The sequence below is a fragment of the Rhinatrema bivittatum genome, chromosome 2 (assembly GCF_901001135.1).
Source record: "Rhinatrema bivittatum chromosome 2, aRhiBiv1.1, whole genome shotgun sequence".
NCBI classification, from domain to species: Eukaryota; Metazoa; Chordata; class Amphibia; order Gymnophiona; family Rhinatrematidae; genus Rhinatrema; species Rhinatrema bivittatum.
Genome location: NC_042616.1, coordinates 642,483,324 through 642,506,968, shown reverse-complemented (window position 1 = coordinate 642,506,968; position 23,645 = coordinate 642,483,324). Strand labels below are relative to the sequence as shown.

General features: G+C 47.5%; 1 protein-coding gene across 5 annotated transcripts in view; it reads right to left on the bottom strand.

Moving 5' to 3' along the window:
* UBXN2B (UBX domain protein 2B) overlaps positions 1-23,645 on the bottom strand; it is a 112,957-nt gene that overhangs the window by 71,051 nt on the left and 18,261 nt on the right. For all 5 annotated transcript variants that reach the window (XM_029591333.1, XM_029591336.1, XM_029591338.1 and 2 more), the window contains exon 2: positions 12,249-12,352. In XM_029591333.1, the coding sequence (XP_029447193.1) occupies positions 12,249-12,352 (104 nt within the window). The remainder of the gene's footprint in view (positions 1-12,248; positions 12,353-23,645) is intronic.

Below are 23,645 nucleotides of genomic sequence, written 5' to 3'. Positions count from 1 at the left end.
TAATATTCCCAAATAGGTAACTTTGCCCCAATACTTTTAAAAAAGGCAATGTCCCAAGCAAAAACTTACTGATTCCTTTCAGCCACCAGCAAGGTGATCCTCTCCTCTCAGTGCTCCCACTGGATGAACACTTGCCAGTAATCATCCCTTGGGACCCATAGTCCCACAGGAGGACTACTTACACAATCATTCGGCAGCCAAGGGCGGGAAGCTGAGTTCATCTGTCTACACTAAGGAAAACAAAATTAACAGGAAAGTAATTTCTGCATTTCCTAGCGTGTAGACAGATGGACTCAGAACCAGTGGGATGTACCAAAGCTACTCCTGAACAAGGTGGGAGGCTCCCCTCGGTCAAGTCAACACTGCACGTGCAAAGGCTGCACCCTTCCGGGCCTGCAACTGCAGCTCAACAGATATTGATGGAAGACAACAATTTAACCTCCGCCAAAGACACTACCTGAGCTCTAGTGGAATGAAGCCTAACTTGAGTAGGCAACAACTTCTCAGCATCCACATACGCAGTTGTGACCACCTCCTTAATCCAGCAAACTATTGTAGCTTGCGAAGCTGGTTCGCCCTGCTTCCTGCCACCATGAAGGACAAACAGGCAATCTGTCTTTTTGGAAAGTTTCAGAAACCTCCAGATACTGCACGGCAAGTCTCATGACATCCAAGGGATGCAGAAGTAGATACTCCTCCGCATCTCTGACCTTATCCAGGGATGACAAGGAAATGGAATGATTCAAATGAAACTCAGAGACCACCTTAAGAACATAAGAACATGCCATACTGGGTCAGACCAAGGGTCCATCAAGCCTAGCATCCTGTTTCCAACAGTGGCCAATCCAGGCCATAAGAACCTGCAAGTACCCAATAACTAAGTCTGCTCCATGTTACTGTTGCTAGTAATAGCAGTGGCTATTTTCTAAGTTAACTTATTTAATAGCAGGTAATGGACTTCTCCTCCAAGAACTTATCCAATCCTTTTTTAAACACAGCTATACTAACTGCACTAACCACATCCTCTGGCAACAAATTCCAGAGTTTAATTGTGCGTTGAGTGAAAAAGGACATTCTCCGATTAGTTTTAAATGTACCACATGCTAACTTCATGGAGTGCCCACTAGTCCTTCTATTATCTGAAAGAGTAAATAAATGATTCACATTAACCTGTTCTAGACCTCTTATGATTTTAAACACCTCTATCATATCCCTCCTCAGCTGTCTCTTCTCCAAGCTGTAAAGTCCTAACCTCTTTAGTCTTTCCTCATAGGGGAGGCTGTTCCATTCCTTTATCATTTTGGTCGCCCTTCTCTGTATCTTCTCCATCACAACTATATCTTTTTTGAGATGCGGCGACCAGAATTGTACACAGTATTCAAGGTGCGGTCTCACCATGGAGCAATACAGAAGCATTATGACATTTTCCATTTTATTCACCACTCCCTTTCTAATAATTCCCAATATTCTCTTTGCTTTTTTGACCTTAGGCAAGAAGAATGGAACAGGAAGCAACTGCAGCTTGGAAATCCAACGCACAAAACATATGGCCACCAGGAACTGTCTTTAAGGTCAATATCCACAAGGAAAGGCCACACAGCAGTCAGAACGTAGGGCCCACCCAAAAATCCAGCACCAAATTAAGTCTCCACAAGGAAACCAGTAACCTCAAAGAAGGCTGAAAATGCTTCACTCCCTTCAAAAAACGGGCCACAAGAGGATGAGATGATAAGTAACACCATTCCTCAAGCCTCTGAAACAGACAAGAGCTGCAAACTGTACCTTCAAGAAATTAAGGGCCAAACCTGTATTCAACCCATCCTGCAAAAAGTCCAGAATGAGTGGGATGTTAACTGAACGAGGAAGAATACTGTGCTCCTCACATCAGGCCTCAAACACTCTCCAAACCCACACGTAGGCCAAGGAAGTGGAGAACTTTTGAGCATGGAATAAAGTGGCAATCACCACAGAAGAATATCTAAGCTTCAACAGGGGAGCTCTCTCAAGGGCCAAACCGTAAGACAAAACCGAGTCGGAGCCTCATGAAGAACCGGTCCCTGCTGCAACAGATACAAGTGTGGCGGAAGACGAAGGGGGTTTCCACCAGGAGTCTTCGCAGATCTGCATACCACGGATGCCTGAGCTAGTCCGGTGCCATCAGGAGTACCAGCCCCCTGTGGCCTTCGATCTTGCAAATTATCCTGCTCAAAAAGGACCACAGAGGAAAGGCATAAAGCAACTCATCTTCTGGCCAAACCTGAATGAGAGCATCTATGCTCAGGGATCACGGATCTCTCCTGCAACTGAAAAATCAAGGAACCTTCGCATTGCGAGAAGTCACCAGCAGGTCTAGGAATGGAAGGCCCCAGCGATGTACTATCAGCTGAAATGCCTTGGCTGACAACACTCATTCTCCCGGGTCCAGACTCTCCCTGCTGAGAAAGTCTGCTTTTATATTATCTTTTCCTGCAATGTGAGAGGCCACGATCATCTGTAGATGTCCTTCCACCCATTCCATAAGTTGGTCTATTTCCTGTGACACTTGCTGGCTCTTGGTTCCTCCCTGGTGATTGATGTAGGGCATCGTCGCCGCAATGTCCGACATTACGTGGACTGCTTGACCCTACAGCCTGCGGCTGAACTGTAAGCATGTCAACCGGACCGCCTGGACATCCAGGTGATTGATGTTCCAGAGGGAATCTTCGGCATTCCAATGTCCTTGGGCTGTTAGTTAGTGACATTGAGCTCCCCAACCCTGGAGACTTGCATCTATTGTGAGTACCAACCAATTCGGGGAGGATAAGGAAACTCCCTTGCTCAGATGAGCCTCCTGCAGCCACCACTGGAGGTGAAAGAGATGTCCATCGGCAAGTGGAGCCAACACAACAGTCCTGAGACTGTGGGTTCCAATGAGACAACAGTGAGCACTGAAGAGGATGCATATACGCCCTCACCCGCAGCAACACTTCCAGGGTTGTCGCCATCAAACAGAGCACCTGCAAATAACACCACACTGTCGGGCATATATTGTTCACCAACTGATGCACCTGTGACAATTTCTGAATCCAAACTTCCAGCAGGAAAACCTTGTCCTGCCTCGTGTTGAACCAGACACCCAGATACTCAAATGACTGAAGCCTGTACTTAGCCAGGTTTCCTGCAACAAGGAAATCAACTTGTTGGTTACCAGGCAGCTCTCTTCCTGAGACTTGGCTCAAATTAGCCAGTTATCCAAGTATGGGTGCACCAGGATCCCATCTCTCAACGCCGCCTCTACTACCACCATAACCTGGGAAAACATTCTGTGGGCAGTGGCTATACCAAAGGGCAGCACCCAAAATTGATAATGGTGCCCCAACACCGCAAAATGCAGAAAACGGTGTTCCAAACAGATGGGAAAATGAAGGTATGCCTCGGACAGATCCAGGGAGGTCAGAAATTCCCCCGAACGCATGACCATTAACATAGAGAGTAAGGTTTCCATGCGAAAATAAGTCACCCTCAAATGATGGTTGACAATTTTGAGATCCAGGATGGGACGAAAGGAACCCTCCTTCCTGGGCACAGCAAAATTGGAGAAATTACTTACCTGATAATTTCGTTTTCCTTAGTGTAGACAGATGGACTCAGGACCAATGGGTACAGTGTACTCCTGCTAGCAGTTGGAGACGGATCAGATTTCAATCTGATGTCAGCCCTAGTGCATATACCCCTGCAGGAAGCATTGTGGATATATGTATGACTGAACAATTTGAATAACTTGATTAACTTTATAACTTGGATAACTTGATTAATTTGAACCGATTGAATTGGTTATAGCTGGAGACCGCCAGTGCCCTGAACTGAGAAACGTCAACACCCGGTAGGATGGGTGTCCTAGCTGAAGGAAAGCATGACTTACCCGTGAATCACTCGCTTTCGGGGATGTCACCCGAGAAGTCCATGAGTAATGGCAGCCGTGGGTGGGATTCTGAGTCCATCTGTCTACACTAAAGAAAACGAAATTATCAGGTAAGTGATTTCTCCATTTCCTAGCTGGACTCCGGACTAATGGGATGTATAAAAGCTACTCCCGAACTGGGTGGGAGGCTGCCCGTGACCCATATAGTACTGCCCTTGCAAATTTTGTGTCCTTCCGAGCCTGAACATTCAGGCGGTAAAACCTGGAGAAGGTGTGGATGGAGGACCATGTCGCCACCCGGCAGATCTCAGCGGGTGACAGCATCTTGGTTTCCACCCAGGACACTGCCTGGGCTCTAGTAGAATGGACCTTGACTTGTAAAGGCATTGGCTTGCCTGCTTCTACGTTGGCCACCTTGATGACTTCTTTGATCCAGCAGGCTATGGTTGCTCGCGAGTTCGCTTCCCCTTGCTTCTTCCCACTGTGAAGGACGAATAGATGGTCCGACTTTTGTACGGATTCTGACCTTTCCAGGTATCGGACTAGGAGTCTACCAACGTTGACATGGCGTAGGCTGCGAGATTCTTCCGAATACTTCTGCTCATCTGGCGATGGTAGTGAGATGTTTTGGTTGAGATGGAAGTGGGACACCACTCTGGGGAGGAATGACGGTTCTGTGCGTAACTGGATGGTTCCCAGGATGAGTCTGAGGAATGGCTCCCGGCAGTACAGTGCTTGTAGCTCAGAGATACGGCGTGCCAAACAGACTACCACCAGGAAGACTGTCTTCATTGTTAATAGTCGGAGAGACAGGCCGCGAAGGGGTCTGAAGGAAGCTCCTGCTAAGAAATCTAGGAGCAGGTTGAGGTTCCAAAGAGGCACCGGCCACTTTAGGGGTGGTTGGATCTGCTTGACTCCTTTCAGAAAGCAGGAGACATCCAGGTGAGAGGCTATGCTGCCGTTCTCGCTCTTGGTTCCGTAGCATGACAATGCGGCCACCTGTACCTTGATGGAGTTGAGAGACAATCCCTTCTGTAGGCTGTTCTTTAGGAATTCCAAAACCGCAGGAGCATGGAACAATGTTGTGGTCCTCGCACCAGGCTTCGAATACTCTCCAAATCCTTATGTATGTTAGGGATGTGGAGAACTTGCGTGCTCGGAGTAGGGTGTCAATTACTGTCCCCGAGTATCCACTTTTCCTCAGGTGAGTCCTCTCAATGACCAGACCGTAAGAGAGAATCGAGCTGGATCCTCGTGGAGGATCGGTCCTTGTTGGAGCAGGTCTCTGTGAGGAGGTAGAGGGAGGGGGTTCCCTGTCAGCAGTCTTCGCATGTCTGCGTACCACGGTCTTCTTGGCCAGTCTGGGGCCACTAGAAGTACTGGTCCCCTGTGGTGTTCTATCTTGTGGATGATAGCGCACAATAGGGGCCACGGCAGGAAGGCGTATAACAGTCTCCTGAGGCCAGGTCTGTACCAGGATATCGATTCTCTGGGACTGGGGCTCCCGCCTGCGGCTGAAGAAGCTAGGCACTTGGGTGTTGGACCGGCTTGCCAGGAGGTCCATGGTTGGTGTTCCCCAACAGTTTCCTATCAATTGGAATGCTGTGGTCGAAGCCTCCATTCTCCTGGGTCTAGACTTTCTCTGCTGAGGTAATTTGCAGCGACGTTGTCTTTCCCGGCAATGTGGACGGCCGAGATCGCTCAAAGGTTCGCTTCCGCCCATGACATTAGGGGGGTCTATTTCCAGAGACACCTGTTGACTTCTGGTTCCTCCCTGACGATTGATGTAGGCCACATTACTCTGACTGACTTGTCTCTGAGTCTGTGACCAAACCGTAGGCAGGCTAGTCTGACTGCCCGGGCCTCTAGGCGATTGATGTTCCACCCCGGCTCTTCTTTGTTCCATTGTCCCTGAGCGGTCAGCTCCTGGCAGTGTGCTCCCCATCCTCGTAGGCTGGCGTCCATGGTGAGCAGGATCCAGTATGGTGAGGATAGTCTCGCTCCCTGGCTCAAGATGGTTTTCTTGTAGCCACCATCGTAGTTGGGTCCGGACTTTGTCCGGGAGCTGAAGGCGTATGGTGTAGTTCTGGGACAGTGGATTCCATCGTTATAGTAGTGAGCGCTCTAGGGGTTTCATATGAGCTCTTGCCCGTAGCACTACTTCCAGTGTGGATGCCATGAGGCTGAGATCCTGTAGGTAGTCCCATGCTGTGGGGCGAAGCTCGCTTAACAGGGTTCGCAACTGGGTCCTCAATTTCGATCTCCTTGTTGGTGTCAGGGTGACCTTGTCTTTTTGGTGTCGAACCAGACTCCCAAGTATTCTAAAGATTGGGAGGGCTGCAGACAGCTCTTATTTGTGTTGACCACCCACCCAAGGCTCTCCAGTAAAATTTTGACTCTGTTGGTCGCCTGGTGGCTCTCCTCTGGGGATTTCGCCCTGGATCAGCCAATCGTCTAGGTAAGGGTGTACGTGGATTCCTTCCTTCCTTAGTGTTGCTGCCACCACCATTATGATCTTGGTGAACGTCCGGGATGCTGTGGCTAACCCGAATGGTAGTGACGGTCCAGGATCGTGAAGCGTAGAAAACGCTGATATTCTTGATGGATCGGAATGTGTAGGTAGGCTTCCGACAGATCCAGGGATATAAGGAACTCTCCCGGTTGTATCGCCCTTATTACTGAGCGTAGGGTTTCCATGCGGAAGCGAGGAATCTTCAGGTGACGGTTGACTGACTTGAGGTCCAGGATGGGCCTGAACGTTCCTTCTTTCTTGGGAATGATAAAATAGATGGAATAATGTCCAGTATTTACTTGTTACGGAGGTACTGGTGTTATAGCCTCTAAGGCTAGTAATCTGGTCAGTGAGGCTTCCACTGCCATCCTTTTGAAAGGGTCGTGGCAGGGGGATTCCACAAACCTGTCCAGAGGGAGGTGGTGGAAATCCAGGTAATATCCTTATCGAATGATAGCTAGGACCCACTTGTCCAAAGTTATCTCGACCCATCTTCAGTAGAACAGGGCAAGCCTGCCCCCTATGGCTTCCTCCTTTGGATGGGTCGGCTGATTTTCATTGTGGGGCGGCTGGGGCCTGGGCCCGAGCTGGATCCCCTTTTGTTGTGCTTGTGCCGAAAGGACTAGTTCCGGCCCATGGGGCAGGTCGCTTAATATGTGCTTCTATAAGGGTTGAAGCGCTGTGATCCTCTGCCCCTGGAAGTTCGGGGGAAGGGTCACTGGTTTCTCTTATTCCTGTCCTCTGGTAGCAGCGGCAGTGGGGACTCGCCCCATTTGTTGGCTAGTTTCTCTAGTTCGCTTCCGAACAGGAGGGTTCCCTTGAAGGGCATCCTTGTGAGTCTTGTTTTGGAAGATGCGTCGGTCGACCAGTTTCGGAGCCAGAGTTGTCATCTGGCTGCCACGGCAGATGACACTCCTCTAAGCTGCGGTGCACACCAGATTAGAAGCGGCATCCGCGAGGAATGATACTGCTGGTTCCAGGGCTTCCCCAGGAGTGTTGTTCCTGGTCTGTGATAAGCAGGCGAGTGTCACCATGGCACAGCAAGCCGCGATCTGTAGAGACATAGCAGAGATGTCAAAGGACTGTTTGAGGATAGATTCCAGACGTCTTTCTTGAGCATCCTTGAGTGCTGCTCCTCCCTCCACTGGGATAGTAGTGCGCTTCAAAACCGTGCAGACCATGGCATCCACTCTCGGACATGCCAGGAAATCTTTGGCGGCTAGTTCCAGAGGGTACATGGCTGCCAGAGCCCGCCCCCTTTGAACGTAGTTTCCGGGGCATCCCATTCCAGGTCAATTAGTTGCTGGACGGCTTGTAATAGTGGGAAATGACGGGAGGTCTGATGGAGTCCCTTCTAGTAGGGGGTTCGTCTTAGGTTCCCCTGAGGCGCTTGTGCCCGGGATAGCAAGCTCTTTTATGCTGTGTGTGACCAGGTCTGGAAGCTCACCCTTTGTGAAGAAGCGTCTCATGGTTCGGTGGGGCTCTCTTCCCGGAGGGAGTTCCCCTTCCTCCAGGGATTCTGACTCCTCATCCGAATTGTCTGTGTCCCCGAAGGTGGGGCTTCTGGGCGGTGGGATCACTTCCCTGGGTATAGAGGGACCCGGGATGTTGAGGGCCTCTGGTGGAGCTTGTGGCCGTATTATAGGAGACCCAGGTTGCATGTGGACGAAGGTATGCAGACCTTTGAAGAATTCCACCCAGGAAATAGATGCTGGGTCTAGACTAAGTGGCACCGTGTCCCTGGGGAGCCCCGTTTGAGGGGGGGGGGGGGCGCTGTGCAATGCTAGGCCCGGCGTACTGTTCGAGAGACTGGAATCCGGTACCGGCTAGGGAGGGCCATGAGTTGGATCCCCTAGGGCCTCTTCGCACTGTATACACAGGGCCGTGGCCTCCTCATGCTGTGCAGCTCTAATGTGGCATGCTGGGCAAAGGCCCTGAGCCTTGAGTTTCTTTTCCGGTGGTGCCATGGCTTGTGCGCGCAAGATAAAGTTGTGCGCTCCGGTGCGAAGTTGTGCGCGTAGGTTTGGTGCGCGCTCAGGGAGATGTGCGCGCTGTTGTGCACACAGATCAAAGTTATGCGCCCGGCACAGTAAGCGCGTGGTTATGCGCATCGCTTGTGCGCACGGTACTTGGGCGCTCGACATTGTGCGCACAAGGTATTTGTGCGCACGGATCAGAACGGAGGACAGGGCGACGAACAGATCAAAATGGTGACGGCGACCACGCGGATAATATGGCGACCACCTCGGAGGGTCTCCACATGGGAGGGCCCTCCGATCTGACCGGGGTCTAGCCCTGCTAGGGCAGATCAACCCGGTGGCACTGGTCCCGGCTGGCGACCTGTGCGACTTCTCGAGCTTCGGAGACCAGAGACTTTTAAATAGATTTCTACCTAACCTTGTCTCTGCGCTTCCTGGTCTCGTTCCGGGCAGTCTCCGGCTGCGGGGGGAGAGGGAAAATACCTTCACCGCCGCACTCGAGCTTGCACCCGCTGCCTCTCAGCCTCACCTGATGTCAGGGGCTAGGTCCCCGCCGAGGGTCGGCCACCGGACTGAGGCTTACCTCCGAGGGATCGCGGAAATCACCTCGGGAATTCTCAACTCGGGGAGGGACCCAATGGGTGTCACCGCAGGAGAGCGGGGCTCATCTGTAGAGGTAAGATTTCTTCTTATTTTGGTTTTCTTTGGTAAAATTATTCTAACGCTGTGCGAGCGTGCATAGAGTCCCTAACTGCTATGGAGACGGAAAATACTAGAGTTGCACTTCCTGCAGTGGTATATGTACTAGGGCTGACGTCAGATTGAAATTTGATCCGTCTCCTACTGATATCAGGAGTACACTATACCCATTGGTCCTGAGTCCATCTGCTGCACGCTAGGAAAAAATAGAATATCGCCCCATACTTTCTTGAGACGTAGGCACAGGAACCAAAGCCCTCACAGCCTGAAGAACCTTAGAAGTATAAACTCCACTGCCTGCTGCTTCTGCAGGGAGTGGCAAGGAGACACCATGAACATGTCGCAAGGAATACTGAGAAATTCCAGCACAGATCCCTCTTGTATCACCTCCAGGACCCACAGATCTAATGTGATCTCGACCCACTTCTGATAAAAGAGAGAGGCATCCTCCTATCTCTTGTTCCCAAAGGTGGGTCAGCAAACCTTCAATGGGAAGCTCGGGAAATCTGCCACCCGAGCCCACTCCTCTCTTGGGCTATCTGGGACTAAAGGACTGAGACCTACTGAAAGGCAGAGTCCTTTGAAAGTCAACCCCTTGTAGGGACGAAACTGCTTGGAACCCCGGTGATGAGCCCTCATAGCAAAGGGGTAGTTCAATTGCTTCTTATCCTCCGGCAACCGGGAAACTGGAGATTCATCCCACTTATTGACCAGCTTCTCAACTCGCTCCCAAATAAAGAGTGAGCCTTTAAAAGGCATTTTCAAATGATTAGCTTTGGAGGATGCATTAGCTGACCAATTTCACAACCATAGTTGATGCCTAGCTGGAACCATCGAAGCCAGTCCTCTGGCTGAGGTACGGACAAATCGCAGCCCGAATCCACTAAAAAGGCAGCAGCGGCTTCGATAACTACTATGGAATGCACCCCAGAATCATCAGCTTCCTGACAGAGAAGAAGAGAAGAACGTGCCACCAGAATGCAACAGGAAGCTATCTGTAAAGTCATTGCACTGCTTCAAAGGCTTGTTTAAGGATAGACTCAATCCATCTATCATGCTCATGCTTCAAGGCTGCTCCTCCCTCCACGTGGAGGAGCGGCACAGATCAGCACATCCACTTTGGGAAGATGCAAATGCTCTCTCACTGCTGGAACCACTTTCTCCAGTGCAACTATATATTTTTTGAGATGCGGCAATCAGAACTGCACACAGTATTCAAGGTGTGGTCTCACCATGAAGTGATACAGTGGCATTATGATATCCTCCGTTTTATTTGCCATTCCCTACCTAATATTTCCTAACATTGTGTTTGCTTTTTTTTGACAGCCACAGCACACTAGGCCAACAATTTCAATGTATTATCCACTATGATGCCTAGATCTCTTTCCTGGTGGTAACTCCTAAGATGGAACCTAACATCATGTAAGTACAGCAAGGGGCATTCATGACAGCAGACTGAGCAGTAGAAAGTGAGGGCCAGGAAATATTTTGGAAAAATGTGTCTGAGAAGGCAACATTCTGGGATTTAGGGCTATATAGTGTTAAGGACCAGAAGGTGGACCCTTGTTCCGAGGTAGAGTTAGTGCTACCTAGGAGAGAATCAACCCTCTTGATTCTCTCTCAAGGTCCCTACCGTTGGAAGGCAAGGCCTGGTGAATCAGCAATTGAACGAAGACTTCGCTCTGGAAGCTCATGGTCCCACCAGGAAGAGCCCGTAGGGACCCAGGCCGCTGGGACTTATGAGACTCACTGAAGACTAAAGATAGGTCTGGATGCAGGTGCCTCCTGCAGGTCATGGATTCCAGACAGCTGGCGACTCCAGCAGGTCGTAGTCAGTCCAGGAGTGGAGGCCAAAGAATGGTCAAGAGCCGGTCCAATGGTCAAAGCCAGGAGAAGGGTCGTAAGCTGGTCCAGGAGCAAGACAGGAGAGTGGTCCGAAGCCAGTCCAGGAGCAAGCCAGGAGAAGGGTCAGAAGCCGGTCCATGGTCGAGCCAAGCGAAGAACAGCAGCCGGTCCAAAGGTCACAGTCCAACGAGGGAGGAGAGAAGAAGCAGGATGAAGAACAGGAACAAGACCAGGAACCAGGAACACAGAGCTCAGGACCCAACCATCAATAAGCCTCAATACCAAGGCAAGGTCTGAGAGACAGTGAGAGAGAGTATGTGAGAGACAGAGAGAGAGAGAGAGAGTCCTAAGTTAGCTAAGAGTTTGCTGGGCCGATTACCATGCTTGTATAACTGATATTGGTAATAGCGTAAAGATTTTGAGGCCCGCTGATGTAGGAGAAAATCCAGACCATTTATAAATATATTACAAAGCACCAGTCCAAGTACAGATCCCTGAGGCACTTCATTGTTTGCCTTTTTCCACTGTGAAAACAGACCATTTAATCCTAATCTCTGTTTGCTGTCTTTTAACCAGTTTGCAATCCACAAAAGGACATCGCCTCCTATCCCATGACTCTTTAGTTTTCTTAGAAGCCTCTCATGAGGGACTTTTTTGAATGCTTTTTGAAAATCCAAATACACCATATCACAAGGTTCACCTTTGTCTACATGTTTATTCAAAAAAGATGAAGGAAATTTGGGAGGCAAGACTTCCCTTGGGTAAATTCATGCTGGCTGTGTCCCATTAAACCATGTCTATCTAAATGTTTGGTGATTTTATTCTTTATAACAGTTTCCATAATTGTTCCCGGCACTGAAGTCAGGCTTACCGGTCTATAGTTTCCTGGATCACCCCTGGAGCTATTTTTAAATATTGGGATTACTCTGGCCACCCTCCAGGTACAATGGATGATTTTAATGATAGTTACAAATTTTAATTAACAGATCTGAAATTTCATTTTTGAGTTCCTTCAGAACCCTGAGGTGCATACAATCTGGTCCAGTTGATTTGCTACTCTTTAGTTTGTCAATCTGGCTTACTATATCTTTCAGGTTCACCATGATTTGCTTCAGTTCATCTGAATCTTCATCTTTGAAAACAGTCTCCGGAGCTGGTATCTGCCCAAAATCCTCTTCAGTAAACACTGAAGCAAAGAATTCCAACACATAACATTTCTGAAAGTCCTGATAAGTATGAGGTCAGATCAAATAATAGATTTGCACAGTAAAACAAAACTTAAACATAACTGAACAGAAGCATAGTATCTTACCTTTGAACTGGATTTTCAGGATCAATAGCTAATGCTTCTGCTGGCATGTCAGATTCTGAAGGCTGAAAGTTCTCTTCACCCTCATATAAACGAGCCAGGGCCAACTACAAGAAAGCACTCTATTTTAGTAACTTCAAAATAGGGAAAAGAGTTATTTCAAAAATAAAAACTGAGCAAGGAAATCTTAAATATACAGTAAATTTGAATGGAGCCCTACTTTAGTAATGAAGTATCCCTATTACCTTCAATGAATGATAGGTTTAGAATAAAGTGCAAAATATGTTTCTCAGATTATCATTAAAATATATTTCTTTATGAAAATTATTGTAAGCATTTACATATAGTAGAACTGAATGTCCACATTGATGAGATGTACGACTACAGTTCACAGTGCTATTTTATAATGCTACAGGATATTTATAGGAAGTAAAAAAAAGAAAAAAAATGTTTTAAAGGATACATTTCCAAAGCTTAGTCAGGATCTACATGGGTAAAAACAAAGGTTATGCAGGTAGAATGGCTGAACCTGTCTAAGTAGATTTTCAGCCTTGCACAGCACACATACTTTTAGCCACAGTAAAAAGGGACACTCCGTGGTATAAGGGGTCTAACTTGGTCAGGTAAGAAACAACATGCTTACACTCACTTTTCAAAAATGAACATGTAACATAGTAATGACGGAAGAAAAGGACCAAATGGTCCATCCAGTCTTCCCAGCAAGCTTCTTCTTATGGCAGTATCTGCCAAAACCATGCAGGTTATTTCTATGTTTCTCTTAAGGGTGGCAACTGCTGCTCTGTGCAGTTATTCCCAAGCCTCATGATAATCCATAAAAAATTTACTGATAGCAACATTTTTACTGGGTGCTCAGCCTCCTTGAAATTCAGAGCTGTCGTGTTTAGTTTATGCACTTGGCCTTAGAAGCTATTCTGTGTTTTTCTACTTATGTCTGTGCATCAGTACCATCAGTCAAGGCCCGTGTTTTTTTGTCATCTAAATCCAATGCCCCCCCCCCCGTCAAAGCAAAGATAGATGTTGCAGTTGCGTCAAAATCATGTAAGCTAATTGGTTAAGGGTAGTAACCCCTTTATATTCTGTTAGGGGTAGTAGCTGCCGCGCCTTGCAGGTTACCCCCATGCTCCGTTTTCTTCATTCATCTCCAGCCCTAAGGTATCCACAGTGTTTATCTCACACCTTTTTAATTTGTTTACTGTTTTCATCTTTACCATCTTTTCTGACAGGGAAATCCAGGCATCCACCACCCTCTCTGTGAAGAAATATTTTCTGATGTTGGTTCCCCCATTGGAGTTTCATACCGTGACCCACATTTCTACTGTTTGCTTTCCTACGGAAAAAGTTTGAGGATCGTGCATCATTAAAACCTTTTAGGTATCTGAAGGACTGTATCATGTCTCCCCTGCACATCCTCTCTTCCAGGGTATACATATTTAGATCTTTCAGCTTCTCTTCAAAAGTCTTCTGATACAGACCCCTCACCATTTTGGTTGCCCTTCTCTGAACTGCCTCCATCCTGTCTCTATCCTTTTTGAGATACTGCCTCCAGTATTGGACACAGTACTCCAGGTAAAGCCTCACCAAGGACCTGTACAAGGGCATTATCACCTCCTTCTTCCTGCTCATTATTGCTCTCTCTAGGCAGCCCAACATTCTTCTGGCTTTAGCTATCACCTTATTACATTACATTAGATTGCCAGATATTATTACTCCAAGGTCTCTCCCTTGGTCCAAGCATATCAGTATTTCACTCCCCATCATATTCAGCTCTTTCAGATTACCACACACCAGATGCATGATTCTGTACTTCTTGGCATTGAATCCCAGCTACCAAATCTTCGTCCACTCTTCAAGATTTCTTAAATCACTTTTTATTCTCTTTATTCCTTCAGACGTGTCCACTCTGCTGCAGATCTTAGTATTGTCCACCAACAGATACGTTTTACCTCCTATCTCTTCTGCAATGTCGCTCACAAACATATTTAACAGAGCCGGTCCTAATACCAATCCTTGTGACACTACAGCGATTTCTCTTCAAAGTAGGTTCTATTTACTATTACCCACTATCTCCTGTCAGTCAAGCAGTTTGTAATCCATTTCACTACCTTGGCGTCGACTCCCAAGCTTCTCATTTTATTCACAAGCCTTCTATGTGGGACAATATCAAAAGCTTTGCTGAAATCCAAGTAAATCATATCAAACACTCTTCCTCTAACAAATTTTCTAGTCACCCAATCAAAACAATCAATCAGATTTGTCTGACAGGATTTTCCCCTGGTGAAACCTTGTATCCAGCAGCTTACTAGATTGTAGATAGTTCACTATTCTTTCAGCAGAGTTTCCATTAATTTTCCCACTACTGAGCTGAGGCTAACCAGCCTCCTCTCTGCTATCACTCTTATGAAGCGGGACAAAAACCGCTCTTCTCCAATCTCACGGCCCCACTGCTATTTCCAGGGATCTATTCAACAGATCTTTCAGCAGACCTACCAGGACATTGCTGAGCTCCCGTCCATTGTATCCTGTATATCCAGTCTTATGGCCTTGTCCACTTTCAGTTTTCCCTCGCTCTTTCCATACATTCTCTTCTGTAAAAGGAGTTGTGCTACCCCATTCCCATCTAAGTTTAGTGAACACGGAACTGAAGTATTTGTTTAATATTTCTGCTATTTTTCATCTGTCTCTACATCTTGCTCCTTCTCATCTTTCAATTTCACTATACCACTTTGGGCCTTCCTTCTTTTCTCTGATGTATCTGAAAAATGTGTCAGCAATGTGCTCACATTCAAAACAACTTAGGAAACACGTGTACTTTGTATTCACCCATCAGCCCAACAGTCAAACATGGGTACTTTGTGCGGGCTCAACAGCATATACATAATTTGATGTGTGTTATTGAAAATGTACTCTTAAAAATTCATATCTGTCTCAGTGTTTTGCAGTTAGTCAAAAATATCAAGAGAGTAAACATTACTAATGCAAAAGCAAGGTGACAAGGAATTTTTCAAATGTGTCAGTGACAGGAGGAAGTGCAGAGGTGGAAATATAAGACTAATAGATGAAAAGGAGAAATGTCCAGAGGCTGACAAAAAAAAAAAAAAAAGCAGAAATGTTGAAAAATACTTTCATTCACTGTTTAATGAAGTTTGAATTGGAGACAGGAATACATACAGTAGAGAGACAGATACCACTTCATTGACAGAAAAGAAGGGGTCATATGGAACTAGCAAAATGGAAGGTGGACAAGGCAATGGAATTAGATAGGATATATCCCAGGATAATAAACAAGGTTAAAGGAGTTCTGATAGATCCACTCACAGTTCTATTCAATTACTCTTTGAAAAGAAAAGTGATTCCAAATGACTGAAGATAGTCAGATGTTATCCTTTTTCTTAAAAATTAAAATAGGAAGGAAGCAGGTAACTGCAGGCTACTTAGTCTAAAGTTGTGGCTAAATTAATAGAATCACTTTTAAAGAAAAGGAAAATGAAATATCTTGAATCCAGAGGGCTACATTATCCAAGGAATCTTGGTTTTATCAGAGGAAGATTTTATTATACAAAGTTGAATAACTTCTTTCACTAAGTGACCAATAAATTGGATCATGGGCGAATGTTGGATATCTTATACTTGGATTTCAGAAAAGCTTTTGGCATTCTTGTTGCGTTTGGCCAGTCGCAGGTCCGTCTGGCAACTGGCCATCTTACCTCTGGTCCCGGGCCAAGGGGGCCCCACCGATGCCACAGCTGGTGAAGACACAGCCGCTTAGCTGAGTGGGTGATCCTAGGCGAGCATGTGCACAGCTCGGCCTCTTTTAAAGGGCCAGTGGCAGGAAAACCACAATGCCTCTGGATGACCGTGGCTGTGCCCCAGTACACCTCCAGGTTCCTCCTTGATATGCAAGAGACCAAAGCAGTGCTGCTGATTTTTGTATCAGTGCTTTATGCATTTTTTACACTTCAGCCAGCACAATTTCCCAGTGACTCTGTCAAGACCACTTTCTTACTCTCCCTCTTGGATTGGAAGGCCTTGGCCTGTGCCCCTCCTCTGTGGGAGCATGGGAATGCATTGCTACAGGTTTTGCAGCAATTCGTCAAAGCCTTCAAACTAGTGTTTGAAGAATCCAGCCAGAGAGATACGGTGGATTTGGACCTTCTTCATCTCCAGCCGGGCAATCAGCCCTTAATGGACTACGCCATCGAGTTCCGGACCATGGCCACTGAGCTGAACTGGAGGGAGGACAATCTGTGGAGTATCTTTTTGGAAGGGCTGTTGTCACGGGTGAAGGACGAGCTAACCGCCCAGGAACTGCAGTTAGTGGAGCTGGGTTTAAAAAAGGATTGGATAAGTTCTTGGAGAAGTCCACTACCTGCTATTAATTAAGTTGACTTAGAAAACAGCCACTGCTATTACTAGCAACAGTAACATGGTATAGACTTAGTTTTTGGGTACTTGCCAGGTTCTTATGGACTGGATTGGCCACTGTTGGAGACAGGATGTTAGGCTTGATGGACCCTTGGTCTGACCCAGTATGGCATGTTCTTATGAAGTCCATGGCGACTGATGGTGCCCACCATGGTGACAGCGACCATAGGGCCAATAGCCCTCATGCTCACCAACACATCAAGGGCACCAAACAACACAGTCAAGCGTCAACGGCGCTTGACTGTGTCTTGATCAGTTCGACAGTATATAGTGCCATCTACAGCACCACAGGCGACCGCAGACATTGAAAGTCCAGCGGCACCAATAGAGACCCCATTGCCCGAAGGCATCAATGGACTGGCGGCAGCTAAGGGTGCCAGGGGCGCCTGCAGGCAGAGACTCTGTAACTCCAACATGGCCCCAATATGTCTGATCGGTGCCCAAAAGAACTGATGACTGCCAGTGCTATCGATAGTTCCCCTCGGCTCACCTATTCTTCCAAGGGCGTCAATGCTGCGAGCTCCATGGTGTCCCTCACCAGCAGCTATGGCTCACAATGGCCTTGCTAGCATACATTAGCACTGATGGTGCACAAATCCAGGTGTGGCCTCCGATGCCCACCCTGATCCCAGCAGCTCAGGGCCTCGAAATCGTTGGTATCCATGGTGCCCAATAGCTATAGGTCAGTGATGGGACAGCAGGACGCTCCTCGGTGCTCTGTCAGGCCACCGCAAGGAAGGCACCAGACCACTGTGCCTGAATGCTTTGGCGTCTCAGGGTGCCTTGAGTGGATGGTAAACTCAGCACTTGATCCATCCAAGTTCGAAACCCCTGTCACCCGAGGGCTTCAGTGGCACTCGAGGGTTCTCAAGAACCCTCGAGTGCCACTGAAGCTACTCTGTGCCTGCCTAAGCTACTCTGCCTCCTCGGACTTCCCAGAGGTACCCACTCCTCGGGGGCTTCGCTCTCTCTCTTTGCCTTTCAGGTTACAGACAGGAACCAGTACTCGCTCGAGGGCCCTCGTTCCTGACTATATGCTGATTCGCTTCTGCCTGGAAGTCATCATTATCTACATCATTGTGAGTTACCATCGCTCTCTCAGAGCTTTCCCAGGAACCAGGTACTCCTGGAAAGGATAGGCTCCTTGAGGGACTATCCTTTGCAGCTCCTGAGCTCCCTGAGACCAATATATGTGAGTGTTGTCATCTAGTTCTGTTCATGAACTCCTAATACCCTGCCTACTCATTGTCTACAGTTTCTCAACAGCTCAGCCATCCAGTGATCGCTGTTACAGTATCTGAGGAACTTCAGCCCTACCGGGCACTTCAGCTCACTACTGCCACCTCTGGTGGTTTCAAGACCTGCTTAATAAAAGAACTAGTGTGTGTCTGTCTCCATACTCTAAGCCTAGCCGGTGTTCCCTCTCGGGATCTTCCCTCGGGGGTGTGGTCATCTGCCACCGGCCCAAGGATTCACTTACTATCATCTCACGCAGTCTATAACAACAGATTGCTAAGTCCGCCTATGGAATACATCAGATTGACACCCCTATCTGATTGCTCCTCCCACCAGCATAGTGGACCATGACAATGGCAGTCCTGGTTCCCGACGTGTGTACCTGATAGCGACGTGTCAGATCAACAGTGCGGTGTGAGAGGATATTTTAGCCAAAAGATCTTCATTCAAAACGTGGAAGGATCCATCACAAGAAAATAGGATAAAGCATAAGCACTGGCAATTTAAATGTAAGACATTGATTATACAGGCTAAGAGAAAATTTGAAAAGAAGTTGGCCATAGAGGCAAAAACTCACAATGAAAACTTTTTAAAATATGTCTGAAGCAGAAAGCCTGCAAGGGAGTCAGTTTGACCATTGGATGATCAAGGGATTAAAGGGACACTTATTTATTTATTTATTTAGCATTTTTATATACCGACGTTCTCGATACAAATATCAAATCAGGTCGGTTTACATAAAACAAAACAATCGCGGTGAGGCGTTACAATAAACGGAGTTTCAGATAGGGCCATCGCGGAATGATTAAACTATTTATTTGCTTCAGTGTTTGCTGAAGAGGATACTGGACAGATACCCATTCCGGAGAAGGTTTTAATGGGTGATGATTCCGTTCAACTGAACCAAATCACGGTGAACCTGGAAGATGCGGTAGGCCTGATTGACAAACTGAAGAGTAGTAAATCACCTGGACCAGATGCTATAAACCCCAGGGTTCTGAAAGAACTAGAAAATTAAATTTCAGACCTATTAGTAAAAATTTCTAACCTATCATTAAATTCATCCGATTTACCTGAAGATTGGAAGATGGCCAATGTAACCCCAATATTTAAAAAGGGATCCAGGGATAATCCGGGAAACCATAGACTAGTGAGCCTGACTTCAGTGCCGGGAAAAATCGTAGAAACTATTATAAAGAATAAAATTACAAAACATTTAGATAGGTAAATCCATGCTGGCTTTGTCTAAGGCAAGTCTTGCCTCACAAAACTCCTACATTTTTTTCAAGGGGTGAATAAACATGTGGACAAAGGTGGTGTATTTGGATTTTCAGAAGACATTCGAGAAAGTTCCGCATGAGAGGCTTCTAAGAAAACTAAAAAGTCATGGGGTAGGAGGTGATGTCCTTTTGTGGAATACAAGTTGGTTGGCCAATCCGGAGCCACTAGTAGAACTAGTCACCTGTGATGCTCTATCTTGTGGATGATCCTGCCCAGTAGTGGCCATGGGGTGAAGGCATACAGTAAGTCTTCCTCTGGCCAAGTCTGGGCGAGAGCGTTAATTCCTTGGGATTGCGGCTGTCGTCTGCGGCTGAAGAACCTAGGAACTTGGGCACTGAGATGGGTGGCCAGTAGGTCCATGGCTGGGAAGCCCCAACGATTTACTATCAGTTGGAAGGCTGTGGTTGACAGCGTCCAGGCTCTCTCTGCTGAGGAAGTCTGTTGAGACGTTGTCTTCCTGTGATGTGGGAGGTTGAGATCCCTTGTAGGTTTATCTCCGCCCATGCCATGAGAGGGTCTATCTCCAGAGACACCTGCTGGCTCTTGGTTCCTCCCTGGTGGTTGATGTAAGCAATCGTTGTCGCGTTGTCCGACATTACTCGAATTGCTTTGCCTCAGAGTCTGTGGCTGAATCGCAGGCACGCTAGTCTGACTGCTCGAGCTTCCAGGCGGTTTATGTTCCATTCCGCCTCTTCCTTGTTCCATTGTCCCTGGGCCATCAGTTCCTGACAGTGGGCTCCCCACCCTCGCAGGCTCGCATCCGTGGTGAACAAGATCTAGTTCGGTGGGGATAGGCTTACTCCTCTGCTTAGGTGGTCTTCCTGTAGCCACCACTGGAGCTGACAACGTACCTCTGCTGGTAGCTGGAGGCGAATTGAGTAGTCCTGGGACAGTGGTTTCTATCGTGACAGTAATGCGCGCTGGAGCGGTCGCATATGGGCCCTTGCCCACGGGACAACCTCCAGGGTTGATGCCATGAGGCCGAGGACTTGAAGATAGTCCCATACTTTGGGGCGTGCATTGGTCATCAACAGTCGTAATTGTTCCATCAGTTTCCTTCTCCTCGGAGGAGGGAGGAAGACTTTGTTCTGTTTGGTGTCGAAATGGGCCCCATGTACTCTAGCAACTGAGAGGGCTGCAGACTGCTCTTGCCCGTGTTCACGACCCAACCGAGTTCCTGCAGTAGGCTCTTGACTCTGCTGGTCACCTGCCGGCTCTCTTCCGAAGATTTTGCCCTGATTAGCCAATCGTCCAGGTAAGGGTGTACCAGAATCCCTTCCTTCCTCAGTGTTGCCGCCACGACCACCATGATTTTGGTGAAAATTCTGGGTGCGGTTGCTAGGTCGAAGGGTAGCGCTCGGAACTGGTAATGGTGACCCGGTATTGCAAAGCGCAGGAAGCGCTGGTGATTCTGATGGACTGGGATGTGAAGGTAGGCTTTGGAAAGGTCCAAGGAGGTTAGAAACTCTCCTGGTTGTACTGCCTTATTATGGAGCGAAGATTTTCCATTTGGAAGTGTAGAACCCGCAGATGACAGTGGACGTTCTTGAGGTCCAAGATGGGCCGGAATGATCCTTCCTTTTTGGGAACGATAAAATAAATGGAATAGCGCCCCGTATTTTGTCGGGGCGGGGAGTTATTGCCTTCAGACTGCATAGTCTTGTTAGAGTGGTTTCTACTGCCAGTCTCTTGGAGTAGGAGTGGCAGGGTGACATCATAAATTTGTCTCGAGGGATGCTGCGGAACTCCAGAGAGTAACGTTCTCGAATAATGTTTAGAACCCATTTGTCCAACGTTATCTTGACCCATCTTTGGTAGAAGAGGGTAGGTCGACCCCCCCCTATATCCTCTTCCTGTGGATGGGTCGGCCCATTCTCATTGTGGAGCACGGCTGGAGCCTGCCCCCGGGCCTGCACCCCTCTTGGTCTGTCTGTTCCGAAAGGGCTGGGACCTTCTGGAGGGACGAGGTGCCTGGAACTGCGAGTTCCTGTAGGGTCTAAAGTGCTGCGATCCTCTGCCCTTGGTTCTTCTGAGGGAGGGACGCTGAAATCTTTTATTCCTATCTTCCGGTAGCCGAGGCACTGGGGATTCGCCCCATTTGCTGGCTAACTTTTCCAATTCATTTCCGAACAAGAGAGATCCTTTAAAAGGCATTCTTTTTTATTTATTTTATTTATCGAGTTTTATATACCGTCATTCGGATTCATAATTATAAATCCATCATAACGGTTTACAACACATATGAAGGTTACAATGTTAAGGGGGATAAACAGGGTTTCAAAAAAGATTCAAAATGTTGGTAAACATAGGTGTATCAAATACTAGTTATTTAGAAATCTGTATACATTTAACTTCTTAGTTATAGTCCATAGTTGTGATAAGTTCATTTATTCATTTAATCTTCAGGTTTAAGTGGAGGGTGAAGTTGTTGTGTTGTTCATTGGGTGAGTTGGTATGCTTTGTTGAACAACCATGTTTTTAGATCTTTTTTGAATGTTTTTAAGTTTTCTTGAGTTCTTAGTTCACTTGGTAGGATGTTCCATAGTTTTGGGCTACCTAGAGATATTGCTCTCTTTTGGATTGAGGTGAGTTGATTGGAGCGCGTAGGTGGTGTTTTTAGAAGTCCCTTGTTTGCTGATCTGAGGTTTCCATTAGGGGTATGTAGTTTTATAGATGAGCTTAGCCAATTTTCTGGTTTTCATATATAATTTTATGAAGGATGGATAGTACTTTGTATTCAATCCTGAATCTTATTGGAAGCAGGTGTAGTGAAATCAGTATCGGAGTGATGTGGTTGTGTTTTTTGGATCCAGTGAGGATTCTTGCAGCCGCGTTCTGTAGGATCTGTAGTGGGTGAATAGTGTTTAGTGGTAAGATGAAAAGGAGTAAGATACAGTAATCTATGTTGGAGAAAATTAGTAATTGAAGGACTGATCTGAAGTCATTATTGGAGAGAAAAGGTTTTAAATGAGAGAGCGTAAGTAGTTTACGATATCCGTCTTTTATTTTTGTTGTGATATGGTTTTTAAAAGAGTTCTCTACCAATTATTACTCCAGGGTTTCGGGCATGACTGATTGGATATATGACTGAATTTTGGTTCTTGTGAGATTCGCTTTAGATGTCGCGTCCGCAGACCAAGTCCGTAGCCATAGTTGTCTTCTGGCTGCCACTACCGAGGCAACGCCCCTAGCTGAGGTGCGCACCAGATCTGAGCTTGCATCCGTGAGGAAGGCTGCTGCAGGTTCCATCATCTCACCGGTATACGTTCCAGAGTTATTTGCCTTTCTCGAGAGCAGCAAGCAGGAACGTGCCACCAGTGAGCAGCAGGAAGCAATCTGCAGTGTCATTGCTTGTGCGTCGAAGGCCTGCTTAAAGATGGATTCCAATCGTCTGTCCTGAGTGTCCTTCAATGCAGCCCCTCCCTCAATGGGAATCGTTCGCTTTGAGACGGCATAGACCATAGCGTCCACTTTCAGAAAACGCAGGCATTCCTTGGTCGCTGGTTCTATAGGGATTCCAAGGCCTGACCACCTTTGAAGCTGGCCTCCGGGGCATCCCATTCCAGGTCAATCAGTTCCTGGATGGTTTCCATCTTTGGAAAGTAGCATGAGGCCTTATGAAGGGACACCAAGATGGGGTTCTGCTGCATCTGTCGGTGCTAGACAGCTTCGCCCCGTTTACCTCACCTTATTCATGGCTCCTCCCGCTTACCTGGGTAAAATGGCTGCCGCAGCATCTACAAGCCGATCTTTCCGGCGTCCCCGGAACAACTATGGTGCAGCCTCCCGCCATTGCTCCTCTCAGGTACCTACTAGGGTGTGCGCACGCACACCCCACGTCTTTATGCCACCCTTGGCGCGAACCTCGAGGGCATTCCCTCATGTTGACGACACGCCATCCGGGTATATTACCTTCACTAGTTTGCTAGCTCATTGAGTTGGCAAGGACTCAAATTTGTTCTTGTCTACGCTACTCTGCCGCTTCCGTGCTGCTGCTGGAAGCACTCTCTCTCTGCCCTTCAGGGTAACTGCTAACCTGGGTAACCGTTCCTCGAGGGCCCTCTGCTTTATTTCAGGTGCCTTACAGGGAACAGGTACTCGCTCCTCGAGGGCCTGCTCTCCCTGCCTTGGTGCCTGTACCTTCTTCAACATATCTGGTGGAATCGCATACCAACAGCAAACACCTAGTGAGTACTCTAACTCTCAGTCTATCTCATCCACAGTATCTCCTAGCTGGGAAACCTGCTGCGGAACCTCCTATCATCATCAAGGAGAGAAGGGCTCCCTCTGCCGAGGTCCCCAAGACTGCAACTACCAGACTGTCTCACTACTGCCACCTCTGGTGGCTCTCTTCAAGCTGTTTAATAAAGAAATGTGTTTTGTGCATTACAAGTCTAGCCCCATGCTGTGGCTCCTCACAGGGCTCCTCCCCGTGGGCGT